General features: G+C 35.9%; 1 protein-coding gene across 1 annotated transcript in view; it reads right to left on the reverse strand.

The window, feature by feature from the left end:
* Positions 1–25,164, reverse strand: part of ERCC6L2 (ERCC excision repair 6 like 2) — a 55,700-nt gene that overhangs the window by 19,250 nt on the left and 11,286 nt on the right. The window contains exons 5-15 of the mRNA XM_005522739.3: positions 24,408–24,569; positions 23,026–23,233; positions 21,472–21,612; positions 19,844–19,957; positions 18,290–18,409; positions 12,139–12,210; positions 10,871–11,016; positions 5,967–6,062; positions 4,473–4,572; positions 1,670–1,822; positions 931–1,011 (exon numbers count right to left, since the gene is read on the reverse strand). Of these exons, the coding sequence (XP_005522796.2) occupies positions 931–1,011; positions 1,670–1,822; positions 4,473–4,572; positions 5,967–6,062; positions 10,871–11,016; positions 12,139–12,210; positions 18,290–18,409; positions 19,844–19,957; positions 21,472–21,612; positions 23,026–23,233; positions 24,408–24,569 (1,393 nt within the window). The remainder of the gene's footprint in view (positions 1–930; positions 1,012–1,669; positions 1,823–4,472; positions 4,573–5,966; positions 6,063–10,870; positions 11,017–12,138; positions 12,211–18,289; positions 18,410–19,843; positions 19,958–21,471; positions 21,613–23,025; positions 23,234–24,407; positions 24,570–25,164) is intronic.

A 25,164-nucleotide genomic window follows, 5' to 3' on the forward strand; every position in this document is an offset into this window, starting at 1 on the left:
AAGGAAAATACAACAATATTATTTAACTTTAATAGTATACGCAACATGCCTAATTCCAATCTTAGTGCAGTGGATAACTTCTTTATATATGGAGGCTAACATTCTACTCTAAAATTCATCAAGGTCTACTTCAATCAAACAAAATTATGCCCAGGCAATCTTAAAACATTTCTAAGATATGGAAGTCTAGAACACAGGTCCAAAACTGCATACTACTGAGATAAGAATTATGACAGCATGTAAATGGAAGTCAGAATAGTAAATACCAAAATGTTGTACTCAAAGAGACATTTTAAAATTAATACATTAATCCTGATATAATTCTGCTTACCAAAAAGCATTTAACATAAGCTTAAAAAGCTGCTGTTTGTGAGATCATGACCATATAATCATGTATTATCAGTAGGAGGCTGAGATCAGTGTAAGGGCACACATTAAATACTGACATTTACTCACAGAGTATCATTCGGTGCAATCCAATCTAACAATAACTTTAAACTAAAGTACCCGAACATGGCGTTCAGTCAAAAACATTCCTACAAATGCAATGCTCCTATTAAAACTGACCTTTGCTGAAAAACAAAAAATAATATCCTTTCCCAAAGGAAACCATTATGTAATTACATATCTTAAAAAAAAAAAAAAAAAGACAGCATTGAATAGACCACTGGTTTGGTGGGAATCACTCTCCAATTGTCTGACTACAACAACTAAATAGCCCAGGTTTTCTAGAGTTCCACAAAACCAGAAATGAAGCTTTCAATCATCTAAACCAACTGTACTCCTTTCCACAGCCCCCTAAATAAAATCTTCTAAACAACAGGGTAAAAGTATTACCAGCCTAATGACATATTGCCCATATTTGCAACTGCAATATTGGGAACTAGGGGCCTGTCATACTCTGGTCTACAGTCCACAAAGACATCTTACCTTTTCTGAGCTGCATGAACGATTCTCTTCCTTCAGCCATGTAGTCGCTGTCATGACTCCTGCTTCTACCTGTCCTTCCCTCTAAAGGAATCAAAACATAACATAAATAGATACCGTTTTTATTATACACAAAGACAAGCACAGGAAGCACCAAAAATAGAATCAGCAAGGGCCAGACTAAATCCCTAACAGAGGAAAAATAACAGAATAAAGGGAAGGATGGAAAGAAAAAAACACGGAATAAAGCTGCAGTAAATTTGAAGATGTAAGCTAGCTGCAGCAAACATTTTTTTTAAACAGCTACTGACATTGCAGAAAGTACTCTAAAGAGGTTAATGTGATCATAAAAGATATTTTCATGGTAAGAATTCTGGCTTAAAAGGTCAGTCTGAGTTACTGATGAATAAAAGGTATCTGTGCACAAAGTTGCATGAAAGTATCAAAGAATAAGTAATGTAGTTTTTATACAAAAAATATAGGAAACTTATGAAAATTATAATCCAAGCTTTTTCCATTCTCAGATTTGGAGAAATGTATCTGGTCTGTATCAGAATGAGTAATTAGCATACCTATATCATTTAATCATTTCATTCATTCATTTCACTGCACAGACAAGTATTCATTAAGTTTCACCATTCTGTTTTATACTGTTTCCGTTCAAAACAATGACCAAAAAGCCTCATCAAGAAAGGAAAAATTTAAAACTAATATCCAAAAGTAAAAGGGTAGTACTTCACACCTCCAGTATCTCTTTGGTAAGACAGGTCCCATGAGTCCTAAGTTTGAAAAGGTTATGAATCCCAAAAAGCTCTCCTTGATGTTCCTTTGATCCTTGCACTGCCTCAAAATACCGCCTGGCATTTTCCGTTCCAATCACTGCACAGTGAAGTTGCTAAAACAGAGCAACACAAGAGATTTCAGAAGTGTTTGCTACGACAACACATCAGAATTTCCTGGCACCCACATTATATACACAGCTTTAGCTGGAACAAGAAGAAATTCCTAAGAGAGGATATTTTGTTTTAATTTCCCTGGCAGATATTGGTATAATAGATTTTGTATAATATGAACCTGCTTGGCTTTATTGAATTAAAAAAAAAAATAGAATATTCGAAGACTTTTACTGCATTGTTGCCTATTATCAGACCCCCTATACATAACACTGACACTTCGCTGTATCTTGACAGCTAAGCTTCCACTATACTAAATTATTAGCATTTTTTTCACCTTCCTTTGCACTGTACATTTACTTGATAAGGGAAAGCAATACAAGTATAGCCAAAAAAACCCCAGCCCTCAGACTTATAATTACTCTGTTTATTGGTGCTTATTCAACTTGAAAAATGAAAGTAAAAAAAAAAAAAAAGAAAAAGAAAAAGGGAGGAAGAAAGAAGGACAAAGAAAGAGAGAGGAAGGAGAAAAAAAGAAAAAAAAAGATTTATATGTCCTTTCAATACTTATACATGCCTTTTGGAATTCCAAACAGACAATATCCAAGTCTTCTTTTTCTAAGAGATCACCATCTCCAAAGATCTCTGCAAAGCGGGTTCCCCTTCTTTAGGATTTTATTGAATAGAGTTGGTTGTAATCTGCTATTGCTCATTTTCTTAGCCTGAGACTTCACCTATTGATACTTGCTGTTTAAAGGAATTCTCAACAGTATTTTGCACAAGAGAACAGGATCCTCTCTAAGCTCTTCCATGAATGTACATGCAAACAATAAAGTTTAGAAGTTTCTTTGCAATGAACACTCTTCTAAACCTTACTAATGTTCATAGAGCTGTTTATGCTCATGATGTGTTAAAGAACTAAACTATTAGCTTTAATGTTTTCAGACCACTGTCCCTCAAATACTGTTTTAGGACTTACCATGTGTTATATTTAACTTGCCTTTCTAGTTTATTATTTCAACTACTGAAAGGTCTTATTCTGAGCTTCTGACAGAATCTCTGCAAATTTTCCCATTACCTGTTCAGCCCATCACCTACTTATTTTGATTTTTCCTTAAGTTTCCACTTTCTTATTTAGATAATTTTATCTAAAAGAACTCAAATGGCTTTCTGGCTTTTACAAAACACTGACTTTAAGTGACAGAAAAGTCACTATTACAGTTCCAGAAGTAGCATTTTAATGCAAACCATACACATTACATAACAGCAGATCAAGATTCAATCATCCTGAGATAAATTTATTTTATGACTATTGCTCTGTGAAATCAGATGACCTTAAAACCTTATTTTGTCACTTATTCAGATCTTAGAAGTATAATGACAATCCCTTTACTGCTGCATTTCCCACTCACTCAGCCTCCAACTTCCTCCTTGTAAATAACCCAGCTAACAAGTGCTTATCACTGAAGACTCATTAACAACTTTTCTTTTTTATGGACAAAATTTCAAATTTTTAGGATAATTCCTTAAGTCTAATGATGTTTTCTTCAATATATAGTATCATTCTCCCACAGAGGTGACCTACTTCTATCTTTCCTACGCAATGCATTCTTCAGGACAACTGTATCCCAATGGTTTTCTTCCTTTCTCCAAGTTTACATGCCTGCAATGTCAGAACTGGAAAAAAATCAATCGTCTGATTTCTTAACTTGAAACTTTTGTTGAGAAAAACATGTTCATACCTCTTCTAGTTTCTTACTATTCTGTAGCCTGCTTTTTGCTGATCATGTTTGAGTTTGCTTATTTTTTGTTTCAATTCTGGTATCATCAGGAAACAGTTCCTAGGTATGTGTTCCTCAAACCCCACACTTTTCTTTCCCTGATCTTAGATATTTAAGCCTGTCATGGTTTAGGAATGATACTCCCCAATTCAAGTGGTCACTACTTGAAAACCCCCAACCTCTCCCTCCACCATGCTACACTGCCCAGAGGAGACCATTGCCCCAGTTCTCGAAAAATGACAGGTCATGGTATTTGAGTAACTTTCAGGCCCTGGCCATGCCCCCTTCTGGCTACTGCAAAAATTAGCCCTGTCATGGCTATAACCACGACAAAGCCTACCAATGCAAGTCGAAAAATCTGGAAAGCACAAGTAATCCAGCCTGAGTGTTCAGTAAGCAGCATCACTTCTCGTCTCCTTAACAGAGCCCAGGACATTTCCCTCTCCTTTTATACAATAATTTATAGAATCAGGAAAGTTGCAATGCTTCTTGCTTTTCTTCTATAGCATCAGCAAGATTTCTGCTTCACTTTCTCCAGACTTTGATGAGAAAAAGCTGCCTGAATCAGACTGCTGCAGATACTAACTACAACTATCACAGCTGTACTTTAAAAATAAAAACAGTTCTCTGTATAACCTGAATAATGCACATTGCATAATTAAACTGTCAGTAGTTACAGAAAAACTTGACTACAAAGATAATTCTGTTCCATTCTTATAACAATTGCTAAAATGATGCACCTTTGCTTAGTAAGCTAACATCATATACCATAGACACAAAGTAAATTACAATTTTACTATAGGCTAGTTTAGCTTTCACTCCCTGAAATTTCTAGGAAGAGGTCCCCACTTAAACAGTTTGTGAGCTTTACCTGTTTATAAACTTGTCGCAAGTACATCATCTCTTCCACAGTTCCCAAGGATATCAATCTAAACACTTTAACAGCTCTGTGTTGACCAATTCTATAAGCTCTGCAAGGACATGGCACATTAAAAACAGTCTAAGAAATGAGAGCTCTTAGGGGTAGCAATAAACAATAAGCAAACTAAATACATAAAAGCATTATAATAAAACAGGACTATTCAAAATCATGCATATGTTGACTGGGTTGTTTTCTTTACTTTTCCAAATTTTACTCAGCAATTCCTTTCCTTTTCCTTTAGTATTTCATATTTCTCCACAGGTCTATCCAGTTTAAAAAAACTTTCTCCTCATTTTATACCACAAAAACTGCCTCCTACCTCTCCAGAAAACACATCCACTCTGTTTATCTCAGGTCTGGCATTTTTTTTCCCTCCATGTCTCCATCTACTTCTTCTCAAAGTATTCTCCTATTTCCACTTTACAGGAATTAACCCATGGATTACTTGGAGCTGTCCTTTCTTAACTTTATAAATCACTTTACAAGATACAACATCATATAAACAGCTAATGAACTGGCACGGTTTTATTCAAATTGTAAATTCTGAGACTTCTAATAGACTATACTCCACAAAACGCACAGGAGGCTAAAACAATTCATAGTAACATGATCTTACAAAGATTCTTCAAAGACAGTCCCCAATACATGTTTCTGATAGTCCCCAATATATGTTTCTGATATATTTCTCTAGAACAGATGCACATAAACACAACCTAGAAATCAGAAAGCCCCTTAAAACAGAATTACATAATTGCATGAGATAACAGAAACAAGTGTATTTCTGCTCATGAAAAGTACATAAATCTACTGAATTTCTAATACACTTTTATATGGTTTTAATATTTTTTATAGATTTTTAATATTCTTTACTTTAGTTACTAAGAGGTCTGCCTTGGATTCCTAGGGAAATATCCTACAGTCAAAAAGCCTTCGAAGAAAAATCTGTATTACTGGAAATACTCCAAAACCATAATATCAGAGATAGATGTGAGTGCTAAAAAGACACTAATCTCCACAACAGTGAAGCAGAAGAGAACAAAAAGAGGCCCTGTGTCTTTTAGGGTTTTGGAATTCAAAACATCATTTGAACTAGGGTCAACTACAATGTATTCTTCATTACAAACAGAAGAAAAATGTCATCTACACACACATATTCTAGAGATCGCAAAAAGTTATAGTACCCACAAGGAATTTTTGTTGTGTTTTTTTTAGGCTCACTGCTGCAAAAAAGAAATAAAGGAAAATAAATTGCAAAATTTAGGGTTAAAAATAATCCCAAAAGAGCTAAAAACTAATTTAAGTTGGACTTCTCCTATTGTCTTGTGGATGAATCAGACAATGTAAAAAAATTCTTAATTGAGGAAAAGTTTTAGTTGAACAGTCGGATTACAGAATGAATGCAAGAGTGCAACATGGATCAAGTTCTGTATTTTCAGAGTGTACCTGTCAATAGCTTGAAGATCATTTGCTGGATTCCATGTAGGATCAAACAGTATAACAACATTGGCACCAACAAAATTAAGACCCAGTCCACCAGCCCTGAAAACAAAAATAAAAGAACAGAACTATATGATAGTAAGAAAAAACCTGCAACTAGACTGTTCTATATTAGGTCCGTATTTGCCTACCCTTCCCCAACTTAAAAAAAAACACATTAAAGATACTGAAAACAGTACAGTACACCTTTGTACAAATTTGCTATTGTACTAATAACCACCAAGTACTCAAATAACCACTGCCATAAAATGCAGTTTTCTCATCTATGTATCAGGATTGTTACAGACTATATGAACAACTGAGTCATAAGCAACTGCTATCAACTTACCTAGTAAAAATCCCTGTTGCTTACTTCATTCCCATTAAGTCTTACACAGGACAACACCCTCAAATACTATAATGAAATTCATAACCAGTTTTATGCCAGTTAACATTATGGAAGCAGGAAAACTACAAGTGAAATTTTACTCCCTCTAATCCCAGGACACAGTTTTTGACAATAATGCTATGCAGCTTCCATTAAGATGGTCACAATCTCAGGTAAGTCATACCTGTAAGCACTAACAACTGACACAAGTGTATTTGTACAGCAAGTTACTCAGCTATTAAAAAAGCAGTTGGCCACACAGCTGCATGTGATCAACATTTGTATCTGTCATTAAAAGGAAAAAAAGTCATAGCAGAAATGTGTCTGCTCTGGAGGTTAGGAGTCACAGGAATACCAGCTGCATCATCTTGTAACACTCAACAGCTGTAGAGTGTTTTCAGGTAAAATCTGCAAGCCAGAGAAGATACTGAACATATATCTAACCTGAGGCAGCTAACTGCTGAACCCAAAAAAACTGCTCAGTTACTTGGAGTTTGGCATGTGCAGACATGAATGATTTGATAGCAGCAAAAGTGAGGAAAACACTGCTTCTCATCCAGCTGCAAAGCAAGCAAATACTCAATTTTTTTTTTGACTGGCTCAACCAACTATCGTACAAGAGACAAGTTGCTACACAAGCACATGCTAAATACTATTATTAAGTAAATAATTAAAGCAATTATTCACATTGGCATAGGCATCACTCATTTCAAGTGTGTTATATTTCTGGAAGAGGTACTGCAAAATTGAAAAAGTCAATCCCATTTAATTTAACAAGCACCTGGTTTAACAGATTACTTTAAATTTTGTTTGTTTGAAGTCAACGAAAAAGGTAACATTTTCAGGTATAAGAGTGAATGGAGACAGAAACTAAAAACTTATGAAGTCCCACCACTTTTTGGTTTTCATGGAATCCATGTCAACATAAATGCAGGTGTGGCCTTTTCCTTCTAAGTAAGGTCTAGCTTTGGGTTAATTTTATCTGGAAAGGGAGGGGATATGGAAACCTGCTAATATTAATGGATGTTTCCAGAGGATTCAGATTCTCAAACTGTGAAATACTGAACAACAATATTTGGGTTGGGTTCTTTTTTTTTCACAATACATTATGGTACTTTTGTAATTTAGTGTGTTTCTTTTTAATAAAAAAAAAACCCTCATTTTTAGTAAGCCTCTCATCTTTCCAAACCAGCCCTGCAGTTGGACTGAAACGTAAGTCATGATGTAATCAACATGACCTGTCCATAAAAATTAAAAAACCAGGATACCTAGCTTTACAGTAATTTTACCTTTCAATGTTTTTAGGTATGACCCAAAAATTTAATTAGTCCAAACCAGAAAATAATTGCTCCTATATCCTTCACAGACAGAAGAAATGCTGTAGTTTGTGCATTGTAAGTTATGTCCTCCATTTTACCTTTTGCTTTAACTAGATGCTAGTTATTACTGGAATTTGGTACACGCAAATTATTATGGTATGGTTTAAATAAAGAAACTTTTGTTAAAAAAGAACAGTTTTCAGAAGATCATCTTCCTTAAAACTGCACAACTCAATATTTCAAAAGGTACAGAACAATACTACATTAGTAAAGGTTCTATGAAAGCTTAATATAATTCTGTTTACCAAGGTAGGTTTCTAAAGTTTCTATGTTCTTTGTTTCAGAGAGATTTTGTGGCAGAAAATTGTTTGAATGTTATCATATGCACACTAAAACTTGTTCAAAACATTGCTGTGAAAGAATTAAAGCTAAATGAAGCCCTGTAAAAGGAAAATGTAACAAACTGCAGTCCACTAATAGACAGTAATAGAGAACGCTGCAGGTAGAATGGAAGTGGATATTCAACCTTCCATGATAAAAACTACCTACAAATTTCTCTAGACACTTCTCCTTACATAAAAGAAAACTAAGAAGCAGAAATAGATTCTCATTAACAATTCTGACAGAATAAGTCTAGAGAAAGCCTAGAACAGAAGAATCCAGAAACACTGATTTAAAGGCAGGCATACTTACTGCTTTTATTTATTCCTGAACACTAAGACAGGACAGAACTGTGCTGACTTTGGTGCTGTACATATAGTTTCCCTTCTTATGGCTAAGCAGCATCACTGGTATTGAAATATTTGACATTGTCCTGTCAAGTTACAGCAACTCCAGGAATTATTTTAATGTTTCTAAGCATGCTTAAAATTCCTCTTCTCTTCTTCTAAATAATCATGCATTTTCCAACACCAGCGCAGGACTGAAGTATTCTCAAACAGGTATTACTTCATGAGACTTAGAAGTTCCAACAGGGGTATACTTATTTTTCCCTAGTGTTAAACCTGAAATTCATGAACCAATGGTTTGATGAAATGTACAAGCTCTGAAGAAATCAAATACATTTTCTTTCAACACCTATAAAATATATTTATCTTTAAAGCTGTATTAATCACAGCTGTCAATAAAAGCATTAGGGATAGCCATATGCCTATGCTTGGTACCAATATTAACTGCAAAACTTGAGGTCAAATCTACTGATCTGACAAATTTTCAAAACTCTATTGTATATATATATACACAAATTCAGGGAGAAACAACATTTTGTAAAAAAAAGGAATATAAAATAGGAACACTGTAAATTTAACAGATGATTAAAGGATCATCACTGCTACACTAATTCTCTGATTGGTGCTTTATGTTTTATAAGGTGCATGTTAATTGTGCCAGTGAACATAATGACAGTCTGAAGATTACTATGCAGAGAATTAATCCTTTGCAGAATGCGCTTACACATCCAAAAGACTGCGCAAGTATTTTCAGTGAAAATCAGCATTTGGCTCTCTGAGTAATGAGACCTTCAGAACACATATAAATTGATTACACAGAACAGTTGTCAGAAACTTTGCAAGAAGATACAGACAGAAGAGTATGAACCAATTCAGTCAATGTACTCTGTATTGAAAAATACAGAATATACTCTAAAGAGTATTATTATTGTATATATGCCTGAAACCTAAGTGAGAGGAAAGATTAAATCTCTTGTACAGTAGAACTAAGATAAATCACTTTTTAATTTCCAAAGGATTACAAATGTAAAGATGTTTCCATTACTGTGAATCAAGCAAGGAAAAGAGATCACTTCCTGTTATCTGTAATAAACTAGGGAAACAACTGCACCCTCTGTTTTGCTTACAAGACACTAGTTATATTGACTGTAATTCCATTATGGTTTGTTCCTTTCACTTATTTTGTAAGGTAAGTAAAACTATCAAAAAACAGAATCAAGACTTTTCTCCAGCACTATCAGCAGGCAGATAAGGCTCACTAGTGTCTATACACAAGCTTTCAAAACAGGAGAAAGTCCTGACCTTCACTTTTATTTTGATGTAAATTAATGAAAGAGAACTAACAAGGCTATGATTACAGCACTGACTGAAGCAAAAATTAGTCCTTCCTAATGCTACAGATTCTGAAATTTCCCTCTCTCTTCAGGGAGAAGGGGTATGGACTCATAGAGGTCTTGGAGAAGCCGATGGCCAGATTCCACAGTTGACAGATTACAAGCCAATGTACATGACCAGGATCACAAATCTCTTCACAACCCTATTCCTAAACACAAGAGTATTTGAATACTGCTCTGACATCCACCTGCAACAGCCTTTAAGATGACATCTGACTTTAGTAAAATGGAGGTAGTGTGGATCCTCCTAACTCCATCATACCCCCTCCTTCCAGTAAAGAAGAACTACAGTGACTGTATATTCAACAATATTTCATCAAGTTTCACTGAATTTTTCCCTCTGGGTAGGAGGCAAAAGGAGCAAAACTTCTCTTCGCTCCTTTTCTGCCCTTGCCCAGTAAAAAACTTATTCAAGATGAAGTGTGGAAGTAACATGAACAAAACAAATAAATAGTCATTGTAGTAACAATAACTTTAGTTGAACATAATAATCTACTTCAAAATAATTTGTTATCCATCATAAAGCAAATCTGACAGGTAAATACATTTTAAAAGGACGATCAAAGTCCTTGTTGAAACATTTTAAATAGACATGCTAGCTAATTGACATGATTAATAAAGTGCAGTAATAGTGAGAGAATTTTTCAGTTCAATATGGCATTTCATGTTCACACTTGCTAGTTCTACTAGTAGAACACAAGAAGCTGTCTACAATAAAATTAAAGGCCTTTTGTAGATAATGACATAATAATAATAATAATAGTGTTTAAAACTGTTTCCTCAATCCTACAACGACCAGAAATTTAAAACTAGGATCCAGAAGATCTACTTCTTTCTGATTTTAGAAATTCTCATGAAGCAGGAAGGGGGAAGGGAGAAGGTGTCTATATATTTTAAGAAGCTTCAGACCAAAGCAGTAAGTCTATACTTACTCTCACTTTCTCAAAAAGTAATCCCTTATACGCTCAGCAAGAAAAATGCAGAGTAACCATTTTACACTAGACAGATATACTGAAACAAACGACAAGTTAAATTTTCTTACATTGTAGATACAAGACATATGTTAATTTCCTGAATGCTGTTGAACTCTCTCACTATTCTGATCCTATCTTCTGATTTTGTATTTCCATCAAGTCTTCGGTAATCTAGCCCGGATGCCATGCAGTACTGTTCCAGCACATCTAGCAACTGAGTGGAAAAATGAAGAAAAAAAGAAAAAGTGAAGTACTTAACAGCATCTTTTAATTTAACATGATCACAGGGGCCATGTTTATCAAATATATTTTCAGTACACCATCCATTGCTAATGACAGTAAATCTTTGCCATTTTGGTATCAACATTCATGATTCTCTTTGGTCATGATTCTACAGCACTCAAAGTGATTAATACTGGTCTGTTGAAATCTGACTCCATCATCCAACCCTGGCTGCCTGTTTCATCTCTAACTGTCCTCAATCCAACCCAGTCAGCAGGCAGTTAATTTAAGCAGCTTCCTCCCACTTTAGCAAGCTTCAATTACTTGAAATACAGTAAATAAGTCCCACAGCCAGTACAGAGTGCACAGTCAGAGTTCAGAAGCATGGAGTGAAAGAGACTGCAGTAACTAGCAGTCAGTCTGGTACTGGATGTCATAAAACATAGCCTAAGACACATGAGAACTTTACTACTGCATCTTAACATTAAACTTGCATTCCTTCTTAAAGCCAAAAAAAAGAGCCATTTAAGACTCCTGAACTACCACTCAAATTACTATTTTTTTAAATACTTTTTAGTACTATCATTAGAAATACTTAAATAAAAAGCACCAATACTACAGAGTGCGCTATTTCAGGAAACATGTTATTCCCTAATAAGGAAACCAAGGAGCAAGTACCTTAAAAGTAAAATGTACATATGTGTCTTGCTCCAATTAGATAGTTTTAAGTTCAAATCAGCTAATGTAGCACGAATTGAAGTTTCATTGATGATGATGATCAAATGTCAGCAGAATGAGGAAACTTAAATTTCAGCACTAACACAAAGGTTTTATGATATGGCAGTCATACTGAGCTGTGACAGTGCTCTAATTTAAGACATAGCAGTTGAACACAGCTAGGAAAGCAGAAGAGTGTTACACTTATTTTGCTATCACCATTTTTATCATGAGGTAACATAAGGTTTCAATATGCTTGTGGTACAGCACACTGTCCTTGTAATTACTCCTCACAGTATAAGCAATAAGGAAATGTGGTTGACAAGGTGTCAACTTTCAGATTCATGCTTCAGAACTCACTGCTGCAGTTAACTGATAAAAATCACATGGAGCTCACCTTTGTAGAAAAGGAGAAAAGAAGAACTTTATCCTTATTTTTTCGGAAGTGATTTAAAAGCTGCTGAAGGACCTGTAAATGAACCAGAAGCAGAAAAATGAAGAAATTTTTATCTACAGGTCATCTCACAAACACTTACTCATGCTTTCAACCTCCAAACAGGCTATACTGTACTTAATTATTTGCAAAGGCAAACAGAGCCATAACTAAAATCCTTACTAACATAATAAATGGGCCAAAGGTAATGGAGATGCTGGAACTTTGCATTTTTCAATGATGCACATGGAAACCCTAATATGAAAAGGTCATCAGACCACTAAGAGATAGATTCAGAAGCTACTTGTGTCAGTGCACAGACTGCAACAAAATGTTTCTTATGTCATACACTAGCTCAGATTCTGAGTTCTTCATTAAAAAATGCACACATTTATCCTGAAAACTCCAAGGTCTGTTTAAACTTTTTGTCCTACATCTGAGTTCAGAGTTTCTTGGAACTTGTCTTCTTAAAATAATCAGTGAGATGTATGCCCCTCCCTGCTCCCACTCTCATCTGTTGCTCTGTTTACAGTAGGATCCAGCTTCCCAGACTCTGCACAGACCTTGAAATGCCAGTAATCCGCCCACACACAATGTTCTTCTGGTGGGGAAACAAATAATCCAGATCCTTGTGTATAATAGTGATACTGTTATTTTCAAAAGAAGCATGTCCACATCTGGCAGTGGCAGCTCCAGAGTACTGTGCAGAAGCCATACACATTGGGAAAAGAGGAATTTTCTGTACCATGACTGTAGGTTTTTCCCACTGGTCAATAAATATTTTTGAAATTGTATTTGTTCACTGATAAACCGATGAACTGTTAATCAAGAGCTATTTCCCTACAAGCCTTACAAATCCTTGACAATCAAATAATGATGAATGTTTGTATTAATGTCACAATTCTAGACATTATCTAAAACATAAAATGGTAATCATACGTCACCTATGAGCTCCTTAGTAAATGTTAGCCAGCTTGTTACAAGTGAAAACAAGCTAAAAATGACAGATTTTTTGGCCTCATTTCGTTGTACATGAACATATAAACTAGGATTTATTTTCCTGGGGGAAAAAATACACAACAGGAAATTTAACATGAGCCATACTACTTAGATTTGCATTTTATTTAGCCACATTAAGAAAAGAAACAGAAGTGACATTCTTTTAAACCAGAAGGAATTAGCTTCTGTGCTATTGTTGTTATTAAAGTACAGGTCAAATAGTGAATTTCCTATAGGAGAACACAAAAATAAATCCACACAATTTGCTTAAATAAAATGGATCAATTTCATCCCCATTGGGAATTTAGGTATTTGGGAGTAAGAAACACTCTAACAGGGAAAAGTAATGAATGCTTTTGCACCAAAGAGAAGTAAATTCCAACTTGTGCACCTGAATATTATCCTGTATGTTCTTAGTCCTAAACAGAAATACTTGATTATACTCAAGGAGAAGTCACATTTTCTTTTCAAAAGTCCACACAGATTTCAACGTACATCTCCCCATTGCTACACATGGTGAGTAGTCTGTAAGTGATGAAATTTTACCTCTTGCTTTGAGAATATTTTTTTCTATAGAGATGCTCAAGTTAGCCTACAGGTTTTTTTAACCCTTCAAAGCCAGGCCTGCCTGGGTCAGGGTTATGTTTAATGGTAGAGGTTACCATTTCCTGCAAACTGCTCCAACAGACTTCCATTTTCCTACTGAATGATGATATCTCAAGCAAAAATAATTAAATCAATACAACAGTTATTCCTAAGAGATTTGTGTTAAGAACAGTATTCCAAAACCCCACAAATGGATGTCTGTGGAAATGTGTACAGTTAAAAAAATAAATCTTAAAAAAAATATTTCAAGTGCCCAGACATTTAATAACACTTTATATTTAGAAAGCTTATAGAGTGTCTCTGAAACACGATTTTAACAAAACTGTAGAAATAATCAAACAAGGTAGCATGAATGAGGATTATTGCATGATTGTAAAGCTATTTTCGCTCATCTTCTTTTCCAAGCATTCCTCAATATTTCTGTTTGGACAATCTGAGATCACTGTGTTTCAAAAGCAATGAACCACTTGTCCTTACACTTTGCAGGTCCGCACTGTCCTACATCACGACAGAAAAATGGTGATTTCCAAACAAAGCAGGACAGTCCTTTCACTCAGATCTCATATATTCAACTACTTCTATTTAAAAACCTAAGCATGAAATTCACTTGTTAATAAAATGTGTCAGCAAAGCTTGAAAACTGTATTTTCTGCAGTACAAATGAAAAGGAGGGGATAATTTCACAAAAAAAGCTGTGAATTATCCACCTCCCACAGTAACACATATATATTAGTGTCCTCATTACACCATATCAAGTACACCATCAATGGTTATACATGTTGTATATTTGGACTGTAGGGACTGTTTTTTCCAGGCTCTTGTTGTAGTACAAAACTCAGAACAGAAAACCTGGGGTGGCATGCTGTTAATGCTACAGCTTGCAAAACATAGAGAGATGACTGCAGCCACAGCAACAGGTAGGACACAAACACCACATACAGGCCACTCTTTAACTCTTGCATACAAGCAAATCTGGTTTCACTGGTGGAAGCAATTTGTGTCCCATAACAGAATGTTTCCGTGTGTTTTATCTCTGTTTGGTTGGAGAACAGATACATTATGCAGAGGGAACCTTTTCAACTCTGCAAAACAGCTGCTTAGCTAAAAACTTAATTAAAAAAAACCAAAACCACGGCCTTTCCCCTTTCCCTGAATAAATTTTTAAGAAATGCCACAAACTATTCCTTTGCAACTATGCTTATCTCAAAAGAATAATCACCTGTACCAAAATTTCTGTGTAGTTTGTACTGAATTTTAAATTGAAAGACGAAGTAATACTTACTCAGTCTACACTACCAGATGAAAGTTACAAAAGAATTTCAATTAGTTTCTAGATTTTATCCACAGAACAGGAAATGCAAAGTCATACAGTGCTACAAGGTCATTAAAAACATTTTACTATCATTTGTCTCAGTTATTCCCAAATAAACACATTGAAAATTGATAAACCCATTTCCAAGCTCTAGAACCAAGCTCTTCTCTGATTACATTCTTATGGTAAGACAACTTTCTAAATTAATACTTCCTGAGTCATTTTGCTTTCACAGTATAAAATGCAAAATCATCACAAAGAGCTTCCATTTTATAATTCAGAATAGAAAACAAAAAAGCAAGTCACCACACCACAAAGGTATGAACCAGTTAAACTTAACGGACCCAAAACCCAGCTTATTTTCCATGATAGCTATATAATCCATTATCTTCCTTCCAGGCACAAAGATCACTGAATCATACGACAGTTTGGGCTAAAGATCATTTAGTTTCAAACCATGCCACCATGGGCAGGGATGCCACCTACTAGATTCAAAGCCCCATCCTAACTGGCCTTGAACACTTCCAGGGATGAGGCATCCACAGCTTCTACAGGGAACCTGCTCCAGCGCCTCACTACCCTCACAGTGAAGAATTTCTTCCTATTATCCAATATAAACTTACTCAGTTTGAAGCTTTTATCCCTTGTCCTGTCACTGTAAAACATCCTCCTTCAGATTTCTTTAGATTTCCTTCATCAGTGAAAGGTGGCAGTAAGATTACCCAAGTGCCTTGTCTTCTCCTGACTCAGCAACCTCAACGCCCTCAGCCTTTCCTCATAGAAGAGGTGTTCTACCCACAACAATCTTCATGGCCCCCCTCTGGACTTGTTCCAAATGTCCATATACCTCTTGTGCAAAGAAAGATGGATACAGTACACTGCAAGAGTGGAGCAGAGGAGGAAAATAACCTCTCGTGCCCTGCTGGCCACACCTCCTTTGACGCATTTCAGGACACTTTTGGCTTTCTGAGCTGTGCAAGAATAACCCCTTGGCCACACCTGCACCACTTCAGGCACCATCCCCTCACAGCTACTGCACAAAATTAACTCTGGCCAGAATCAGGACAGCATCTTACCACAACCTCATTTCAAGTAGTTGTATAGAGTAATAAGGAGGCCCAGGGGAGACCTTTTCTCCAAGCTAAACAATCCCAGCTCTCTCAGTTGCTCCTCATAAATCTGACATTCCAGACCCTTCAACAGCTCCTTTGCCCTGCTGTGGACACACTCCAGCAGCATCTTAGTGTCCTTCTGGCCCAGAGAGGCCCAGAACTGGATACAGCACTCAAGCCATGGCCTCACTAATGCCAAGCATAGGTGAAGAATCACTTCCCTGATCCTGGTGGACGCAAGATTTCTGATACAAGCCACCAAGATGCCACTGGCCTTCTTGGCCACCTGGGCAAAATGCTGGTTCATGTCCACCCACTGTTGGACATGGGCCAGCACCCTCATGTTCTTTCTCACCTGGAAGCTTTCCAGCTACTCTGGCCCAGCCTGTAGTACTGCAGGGGGCTGTTGTGGCCAAACACAGGACCCAGCACTTGGTCTTGTTGAACCTCATACCATTGGTCTCGGCCCACTGATCCCTCTGCAGAGCCTTCCTAACCAACAACAGACCAACAATCCCACCCATCTTACGTGTACCGACCTACTGAGAGACTCAATATCCTCATCCAGATCATCAGTAAAGATATTAAACAGAACTGGCCTCAACACTGAGACACCACTGTGGGAGACACCACTGGTGACTGGACGTCAACTGGATATGGCACCATCCATCATCACTCTCTGGGCTCAGCTACCCAACCAGTTTCTAATCTGGCAAAGGGTGCACACCTCCAAGCCATGGGTTGCCAGCTTTCCCAGGAGAATGCAATGGAAAAATAAAAATAATTAAATATAATAGAATAATAACAAAAATGTAAAATAGTAATGTGAATAATGTCATAGTAAAATAATCAGTAACAGAATTGCTTCATAAGCAATTCTTCAACTCCTGAAGATGATGGATTTGGTTTTTAAAGCTATATATTAGAAATTTGCTGGTAGCTAATTTAACAATTATTTTCACCTTCTCAAAACAACTAAGTGTATATAACAAAGTTAATATGCAGGCATTTCACATAAAAGTATTAACAGTAAAGACAGTTGTTGCTTAAATGGTAACAAATAAAGTGGTAACAGCCATTCCTGCTACAGCAACATGGTCCTCCCATTGCCATCAGTCCCAAGAAGAAAATATTAATATCCAGTTTTACAGAGAGTCAAAATTCTGCATAACTTCTAACTCCTCAGGTACTCTCAGCTCCAGAGCACTACTAAAACTAGTGTGGTTTTCTTTTTAATTATCTATATTAGACATACTTTTCATCTATATTAAACATCATCATCATCATCTACACTGTATGACATCTTGTCATCTTTTGTTCCTCTCTGGAACCAGAGAAAGACAGATTCTGAGATGAGGAGTTTTTCAGATTCATACTAGACACATTTATTTTGGTCATCTTTAGCATGACTACTATAATTTTCATAATGTCCAAAGGGTTCAAAAAGTCAGTGAGCACTCAGTACATCTTCACCAGCTCCATTCTATTCATTGTCTAGCTCTCATTCATGTTTATCCTAAGATATTCTTTAGAGTTTGGATGGTCGCAGCCTACTTGGCTGCTTCTGACACACAGTTTCTAATCACCCCTGTGGCCCTTCTCTGAATCATCCTTTGAATCTTTTCAAAATCTAACATATGCCTATTGAAACTTGAGAGATTGAAACTACACACAAAATTGAGGCTGTGCACAAACCATTAAGCACACAGTGATTCTGTTTTGCTTCCTTTTCTTTGCCAAATATTGCCGACTGTCACTGGAATCCATGGTTTCATGAAACAATAATTGACTATAAGGGTCATTTCTATGTCCACCATCAAACATGTAAAGTTAAAATCACTTCACATTCAAAAAATTTTAGCACCATGTGAAGAAAATTTTAGCATCACAGATTAGTCTTATCCAGTCTTTGCCCATATAAATACTGATCCACAACAGGAGATACCTGCTGCTGTATGATCAACCATAAACCAGAAAAATTAAAATGCCCAAAACTATCAGGTGTATATTTTCTTATAACCATATAATATAGGCCAAATCTATTACTATGAATAATATTTATTTTTCTTCTAAGAAAGAGGTTTACCTTCATTTTTCCACTATATTTTGGATCTGAAATTGTTTCAAAGGCTGCATCTTTGCTTAACTGCACAAAATCTGGAAAACTGGAAAATACCTGGCTGCAAACTCGTTTGATATGTGCTTCCTGGAGGAAAAGCAGAAAGATTAAACAGATGTTAAAAATTAGAGCTGTATTAAGGCATGCAAGGAGTTAAACAGGTCAAAACATGATCTGCCAAACTATCTCAAGAACAGTTATGTGGTTTTTAATTTAGTTCACTACAAAACTGCTGGATAAAACATATCCTGTGTGTTTTGCTTTGTTTCATTTAAAAACAAAAGATATTCTTAATCTGAAATCATGGATCTTATTCAAAATTTCTTCTCGTGGCCAGAATTGTCAGTTTCAAAAAATTCTGTTGCCTTGAGGTTTGCATTACCCAACAGTTGTGCACCAACATTTCTCTTGATCCTCTGGCGTAACAAGCCAGTAGGGGAATTACATACTGTTCCACAACAAAAACTGTGCAGGAAATGCACTTAAGCTGTTCAAAAGCCCCATAAAGCTCAACTGCTAAATTTAGCTCTGAACTTACACATGACTTCACACTTTAAATCCACTTTTCCAGAGAGAAAGAAAAGATCACATCTCTCACCTAAGAATAACCCATGTAAGGGCCTTCAATACTCAAGGTAAGAAACACTATGAAGTATTAACTTCTCGAGTAGATTTTGGCAAAATTAATAATTATGGATGATACAGAAGACTGTAAGTCACAAAATACTGGTACTCTGTTATTTCAAAGGTAATTTAAATATCAAATGTTATTAGAACAAAAACTACATATGTCATACACAAAAAAAGCCCACTGAAGATGTCTCGGTATATGCTGTGTGTAATGCAGAGGACACTAAAAATAGTATTTCTGAAAAAGCAAAATTGCTTTAATAGAATAAACTTGCAAAATTAGCTAGGACATTCTCATTTCTCTTCCTTGGTAGATTCTAAGAGAAAGTGGTAACATCCCTAAATCCCTTTCCTCATTACTGGATCTTAAGGCTCACAAACAAGCATTTCTTAAATTGCCATTTGTTGGTCTTGTTGCCTGCCATAGCAACCAGATAAACTGATGATGATCTTTCATTGAGCAATTTCTTCTAAAACATATTTCTCATTATTTAAACAAACTCATCTCTTAATATAAAGTACTAGAGAAAAAAAACCAACTATCTAATTACCTATTATTTGTTTATTTGCACAAAGACTTTCCTCTTATAGGCACTCTTCATAAATGTAACAAAAATTTAGTATTAGAAATCATTAAAAATTACTCTCCCTCCTAATCTCTTCAGTATTTTATAACCCTTGCTTTCAGACATGAATCAAATGAGCATGCTGTTTTGTTTAGTATCTTTATAAGGTGTGCATTCAGTATGACTGAAAGGAAAAGGAATTCCCCAAAATATCTTAATTGCAGTTAGTTAAGACTTAAAAAGGTGGCCAGTAGCAATTTTCATTCAAGAATTTTCACCCATTCATTTTCCACAAGTCCATTTTTTAGATACTTCTGAAACTAACCTGCAGCTTGCTGGTGCTGTCCATCTGCAGCAGTGCAGCATGATTTGCAACCTTCTGTAGGATCATTAGGTAACTGAAGCGCAATGATTTAATCGTTTCACCATGTGCATTTACCTACAAAAAAAAAAAAACAGTTTATGCAAACAAATACTACTGAAAATAAGTAATAATCTCAAATAAATACTATTCTTACTAGGTTTAATGTCTTAACAATTCTTAGTACTATAACTGATCCCCCAGAGATGAATACCATATGCGCGATAAAAATGAACTAAGTTTTGTTTTTCCTGCAGTTTTGTGACCCTATTAACAGAAGTGTCTTCTCAATAAGAGACCCTACAGCTATGTTCATTGCTTGCTAAACATTTCAGATAGTAACTTCTACAGACACCACATGGAGATAACAAAGAACTCTTCAGAAAACAAGAAGATGGTAACTTTATAAATAATTAAATCAAGCAAGAACAGTTTGAATGACTTCTTACCTTTCAACTGCTAACTACTTTTCTCTCTAGCAAAAGCCTATAAAGCTTTAGAAACACCTCAAATAGCATAATTCAAGCTTCAGACATTCTACAGTGCAACAGCAACACCCTCATCAGCTATGTTCCTAGTTATGGTTGGCTGGCTTGATCAGTATTTGTTTTCCTTTGGCTTCTCAAGTCACTAAATTTCACAGTTAACTCTGGAGTAAGACAGTCTGCACTCAACTATCTGCAGGCCTGCCTACTGCCCTTCTGTGAATCAAGTTCACTGGCATTTCTTTTTTTCTACAAAACATCACTAGAAACAAAAGCCTACAAAGAGGGCTAGTATCCATGGAGTATTAAACAAAAATTATAAGCGCATTGCTCATGAAGAAAGATGCAGGAGACTGAAGAAGCTACATCATTAGGAAAAAAAACCCAAAACACTACTCAAGAATCAGAGCAGTTCAAAGACATAAAAGGAAGAAACAAGCATGTGACATATGCTTTCAAATGTTTAAGATGTTAAAAGCTGTGCTTAATCTGAGTCTACTGAGTGAGGTAGGCAAAACAAGTTCAAAGCTAGCTAATCAAGCTTTAAAGAAGTCCAAAGAACAATGAAGAAATTTGCAAAGCTGTTACTCATAGACAAAGTTCAGCATGTGCTTTGTGACTGCTGTTACAATTCTCCCCTCATGAAGCAAGGCAAAGTGTATGCTCAATGGCACAGGAAGGCACAACTGCAATTAGAACAGAAAGAACTGCCCAGGCAACCTGCTGAGTTCAGGGTGCCTCCCATTTGCAGCTCCTGCACAAGCTGCCTGGGAAGCACCTGGGAGCAGCATACCTGACATATACTGAACATCTCAACGCAGTACCCTTGCCAATATCAACAAAATCGCAGGTGCATTTAATAATACAAAAGATCCAGAATTTACGGCAACAATCATCTGCTCAGGGCATGCAAAGCAGCTCTGCAGTATCCCCAAAGTACGTAACTCCATCATGCTGGTGATGCAGCTCCCCATGTTTCCAGATGGGTTTTCCCAAACAGATGAGTTACAACTAAGCAAACATTTCAATCAGCTCTTCATCAGCAGAGAATCTCTCAAGAAATTCAGAAAACTATACTCTAAAATCCAAAGAGTGACAAATACTTACTTTGTAACAACAGTTCTTCCTTTTCCGGCCACTATTGCAGCTGCAGGGCTCTCCTGCTCTTAAGACCAAGGTTACATCATCAGTCTCTAGCACAGCCTGGTACACAGCTTTCTGGAATTCAGTTAAGGAACAAAATACCATCTGCCAAAGAGAAAACAAAAGAAACACTATCATGTGCAGCATATAATGAAAGTGAAAAAAGCACTGCATCAAAAAACACAAATCACAGGTCACTGAAAATAAAGTAAGAAATAAATACTACACTTGCTCAAATAATTACAGGAAATTATTCTACCAACAAGAGAAAAAAAATGTGGATTTTGACACCAAGAGAGCATGAAACTGTAGCCAAAATGTATGCATACTTATTTTATACCACCCCAAAATTCTACAAAGAATATCAATATCATTCTACAAGAAACTGATGTTATTTTGCTCAAAACCCTTACCTTAAATATGGCTTTTGTGAATGAATAGGAGGAGAAAGGAAAAGTGAGAGAAGTAAACGCATAATGTTAATTACAAATTTCTCTCTGTTTTTCAAGGTGCTTAATTCGCCCTTTTTTTCCCCTTTTCAGGCATTAGCTGCTGCAGGGCACTACCGCAAGTGGGACAAACAAAATAAACAATGAGAAGGCAAGGATCTACACATTGCTATGGCCAAAACTCTGACCCCTCTTCTTAAAGACCATGGGTGGCATCTCTATGACATCTTTAGTCTTAAGCAGCAGGAGACAGAAATCCCAAGATCATTCCTTAACCTATGCTATCCACAAAGTAGCAGCACCATGCTGAGCTATAATAATACAGCAGTAACTTGAACATATACTCACATTAACAAGATAATGAACAGAATAAAACCTGATAGATTCAGAAAAGCGACTGACGTTTGTGTTATTCTTTACTTCAGAAGACAGCCTAGATGACATTATTATAAACAAAGGATGAAGAAAAAGTACCAAATCTTGAAAATAAAAACAGCTGCCAGCTTATGTACTTGTCTACTCAGAAGATTTAGCAGAACTCTTAGCTATATCAATAAAGTATTATCACTTCATATAATATTTACAATTGCATCAGATGAACAAGATTACAAATCTATCATAGAATCGGCCTGTCTGAGATTTTTCTTTCATTTTGGGATCAAAAATGTGGGAGTTAATAGCATACTGTTCCATACACAAAGTGTCAAAATGCAAATTCAGAAGTTTTACATAGAATTTCAAGAAATTTACCTACATTGCTTTGGGCTTGCACAAATAAGGACAAAAACATACCTAAAACAGATATGTAAACCACTAGTCAGATTAGCCAAGCGTTTTCATGCTCAATTAACTCCATTTCAATGTGCAATCATAGTAATTATGTGAACAAAGCATACTACTTAAAGTGCTGAAGTAGTACTTTTCCAGGGCTATGAATTCTTCTTAAGTTAATACGATGAAGAGAAAACCATAAACCACAGACATGATGCAAGAGAGAAAATACAACAAGAAAAAAAAAAGAAGAGATACGTTCATTAGCATTGTATTTGAAATGTGAAGGAACTCTTACTCTGTCTTCCTTTTTTGGCAACTGATCACTGATAAGCGCTTTGGTACGTCTCAAAAACCAGCCAGACATTTTCCTTGCTAGCTTCACCATGGCCTTACGACCTGTTGCAAGCTCTCTTTTAGTTGCAGTGTGCCTCTGGCCATGCTCCACTGGATCAGAAAATTTCTTCTTGAAATGGACTCTGCTACCTAAAAGTCCTGGTACAGCCCTATTGAAAAACAAAAGGGGATGGGGGATTGATACACGGATTTGAAGCATACTATAAGTTTGGTTTTTTTCCTGGTCAACAGCAAGAAATCTTAAAGTAGCAGTCACTAGAGAAACTATAAAAATTTTAAGTACAAATAGCAACATATACTATTTTAAGACATGTCATTTTTCATTTGTTTTCTGTGATACTCAAATGCTAAAACATATCCCTTAGGAAAAGGGTTACAATCCCAAGAAAAACAAAAGCTTAGCAGAACAACAGAAATCACAAGTATACAGAACCTCTAAACTACAAGGCTGCTAGTGTTGAGGAGCCTAAATTGGAAGTGAAGCAGTTGTGCTTTCAATTTTTTCTGGTTTTATGAAATCAGAATATGCAGATATTACAATTAACTAAATAAAATCTGGAGAAGCCTAATAGTAAAAAGAATTTAGTAACTGTTGGTAGCATTACACATTGGAATAATTTACTAACAACATCAGCACAGTTTTAATGAACCAGATGCAACACTAAGCTTAAAATTTTCTTCCTGCTATTATTATCTTCGTGTTCTGTATATCCTTATATTTAAAGTATGTTTGCTTTGTTCTTGCTCTGCAAAGCATTCACAGGAGGTTTAGATTTGTATCTACAAATTGTTGCATCTCTCCTTGAGCACTGAAGTTTTTCCTGGACATGACTGTTACTTTTCAAATATACGCACTTGTACATTTTGGAAAAAAAGCAAAGTATTTTTACTTTCATCCTCTCAAGTAGGTCAGAATGACCTGCACATACTGGACACAGCAAAGGCACTATGCTGGTCAAGGCTGTGTAATGATTCCCTATCTACTGGGCAAAGGACAGAAGAAAAAAGTGTCCTTTGGGGGGAAAAAAAAAAAAAAGGTAATATTGAAGGTGGAGGAAGAATAACTTTAACTTCTTCCCAAATTCCCCAAAGAAACCAGATGGGATGAACTCCAAATGTATTAAGCAACTCAAATACCACGAGCTTACCTCCCCAGATGTCTTAAAAAAAACACAGTTATATTCTCACAAAAAAAGCAGGTATTTTGAGGTTGAGAGTTGTGTTTTGTTGTTGTATTTTTATAACACATCCAGTCTTTCCCTACCCCCCACTGCACAGTTAACAACAGTGTTGTTTAACCACAAAAGAAAATATTTTCTTTACCAGTCCATAACACACCAAAGTTCCTTCATATTGTTTTGAAGAATGGTTCCAGTAAGACCTATGCGAACACTGCATTTTAGTGACTTCATGGTTTGAGTTATTTGAGCCTTTGGATTCTTGATTCTGTGTGCTTCATCCACTATCACAGCAGACCACTCTATACTGCAGATCAAAAAAAGATTTCATTAACTGACATTACTTGTCCCATCATGCCTCATACATACATAAAAAAGCGAAGTAAGCCACACAAATAGCTGCTATTGTATTATAACACATTATTACTTTTTGATTTCCCTGGTTTTTTTTGTATTATACCACTCCATTTCTTTATATTGTTTGTTTAGTAAATTCAATTAGCATAGTTGAACATAACGGCTACACTACATTGCCAAATAAATGAGCTACTGTTACCTGCATCAAATGCTTTCTGTGAAGAAAGCAGCTTTCAGTCTGTGGACCAATAAATATAGCACATCTCACTAAAATTAACTCCACTCATAATTAGGATTACAAAAAATAAATAAGTCTCTGAAGGTAAACTACTGAAATATGCTTAACATAGGTATGCTTCATCTTCTCAACAAAAAATTATCCAATGCCAGTGAACTGAAAACATTTCAGTCTCCATGGTTTTCTACAAGGAAGTATCACTCAAGAATATTTATACAATAGCAGAAGAATTTTAATATTTTGGGATTGGGACAAGAAGGAACATTGCTATAAGCTGCGACCAAAAGAAGTTCAAGAATAAAACTTA

The sequence above is a fragment of the Pseudopodoces humilis genome, chromosome 4 (assembly GCF_049639895.1).
Source record: "Pseudopodoces humilis isolate 2021_Gansu_Grassland_sample_001 chromosome 4, ASM4963989v1, whole genome shotgun sequence".
Lineage (NCBI taxonomy): Eukaryota > Metazoa > Chordata > Aves > Passeriformes > Paridae > Pseudopodoces > Pseudopodoces humilis.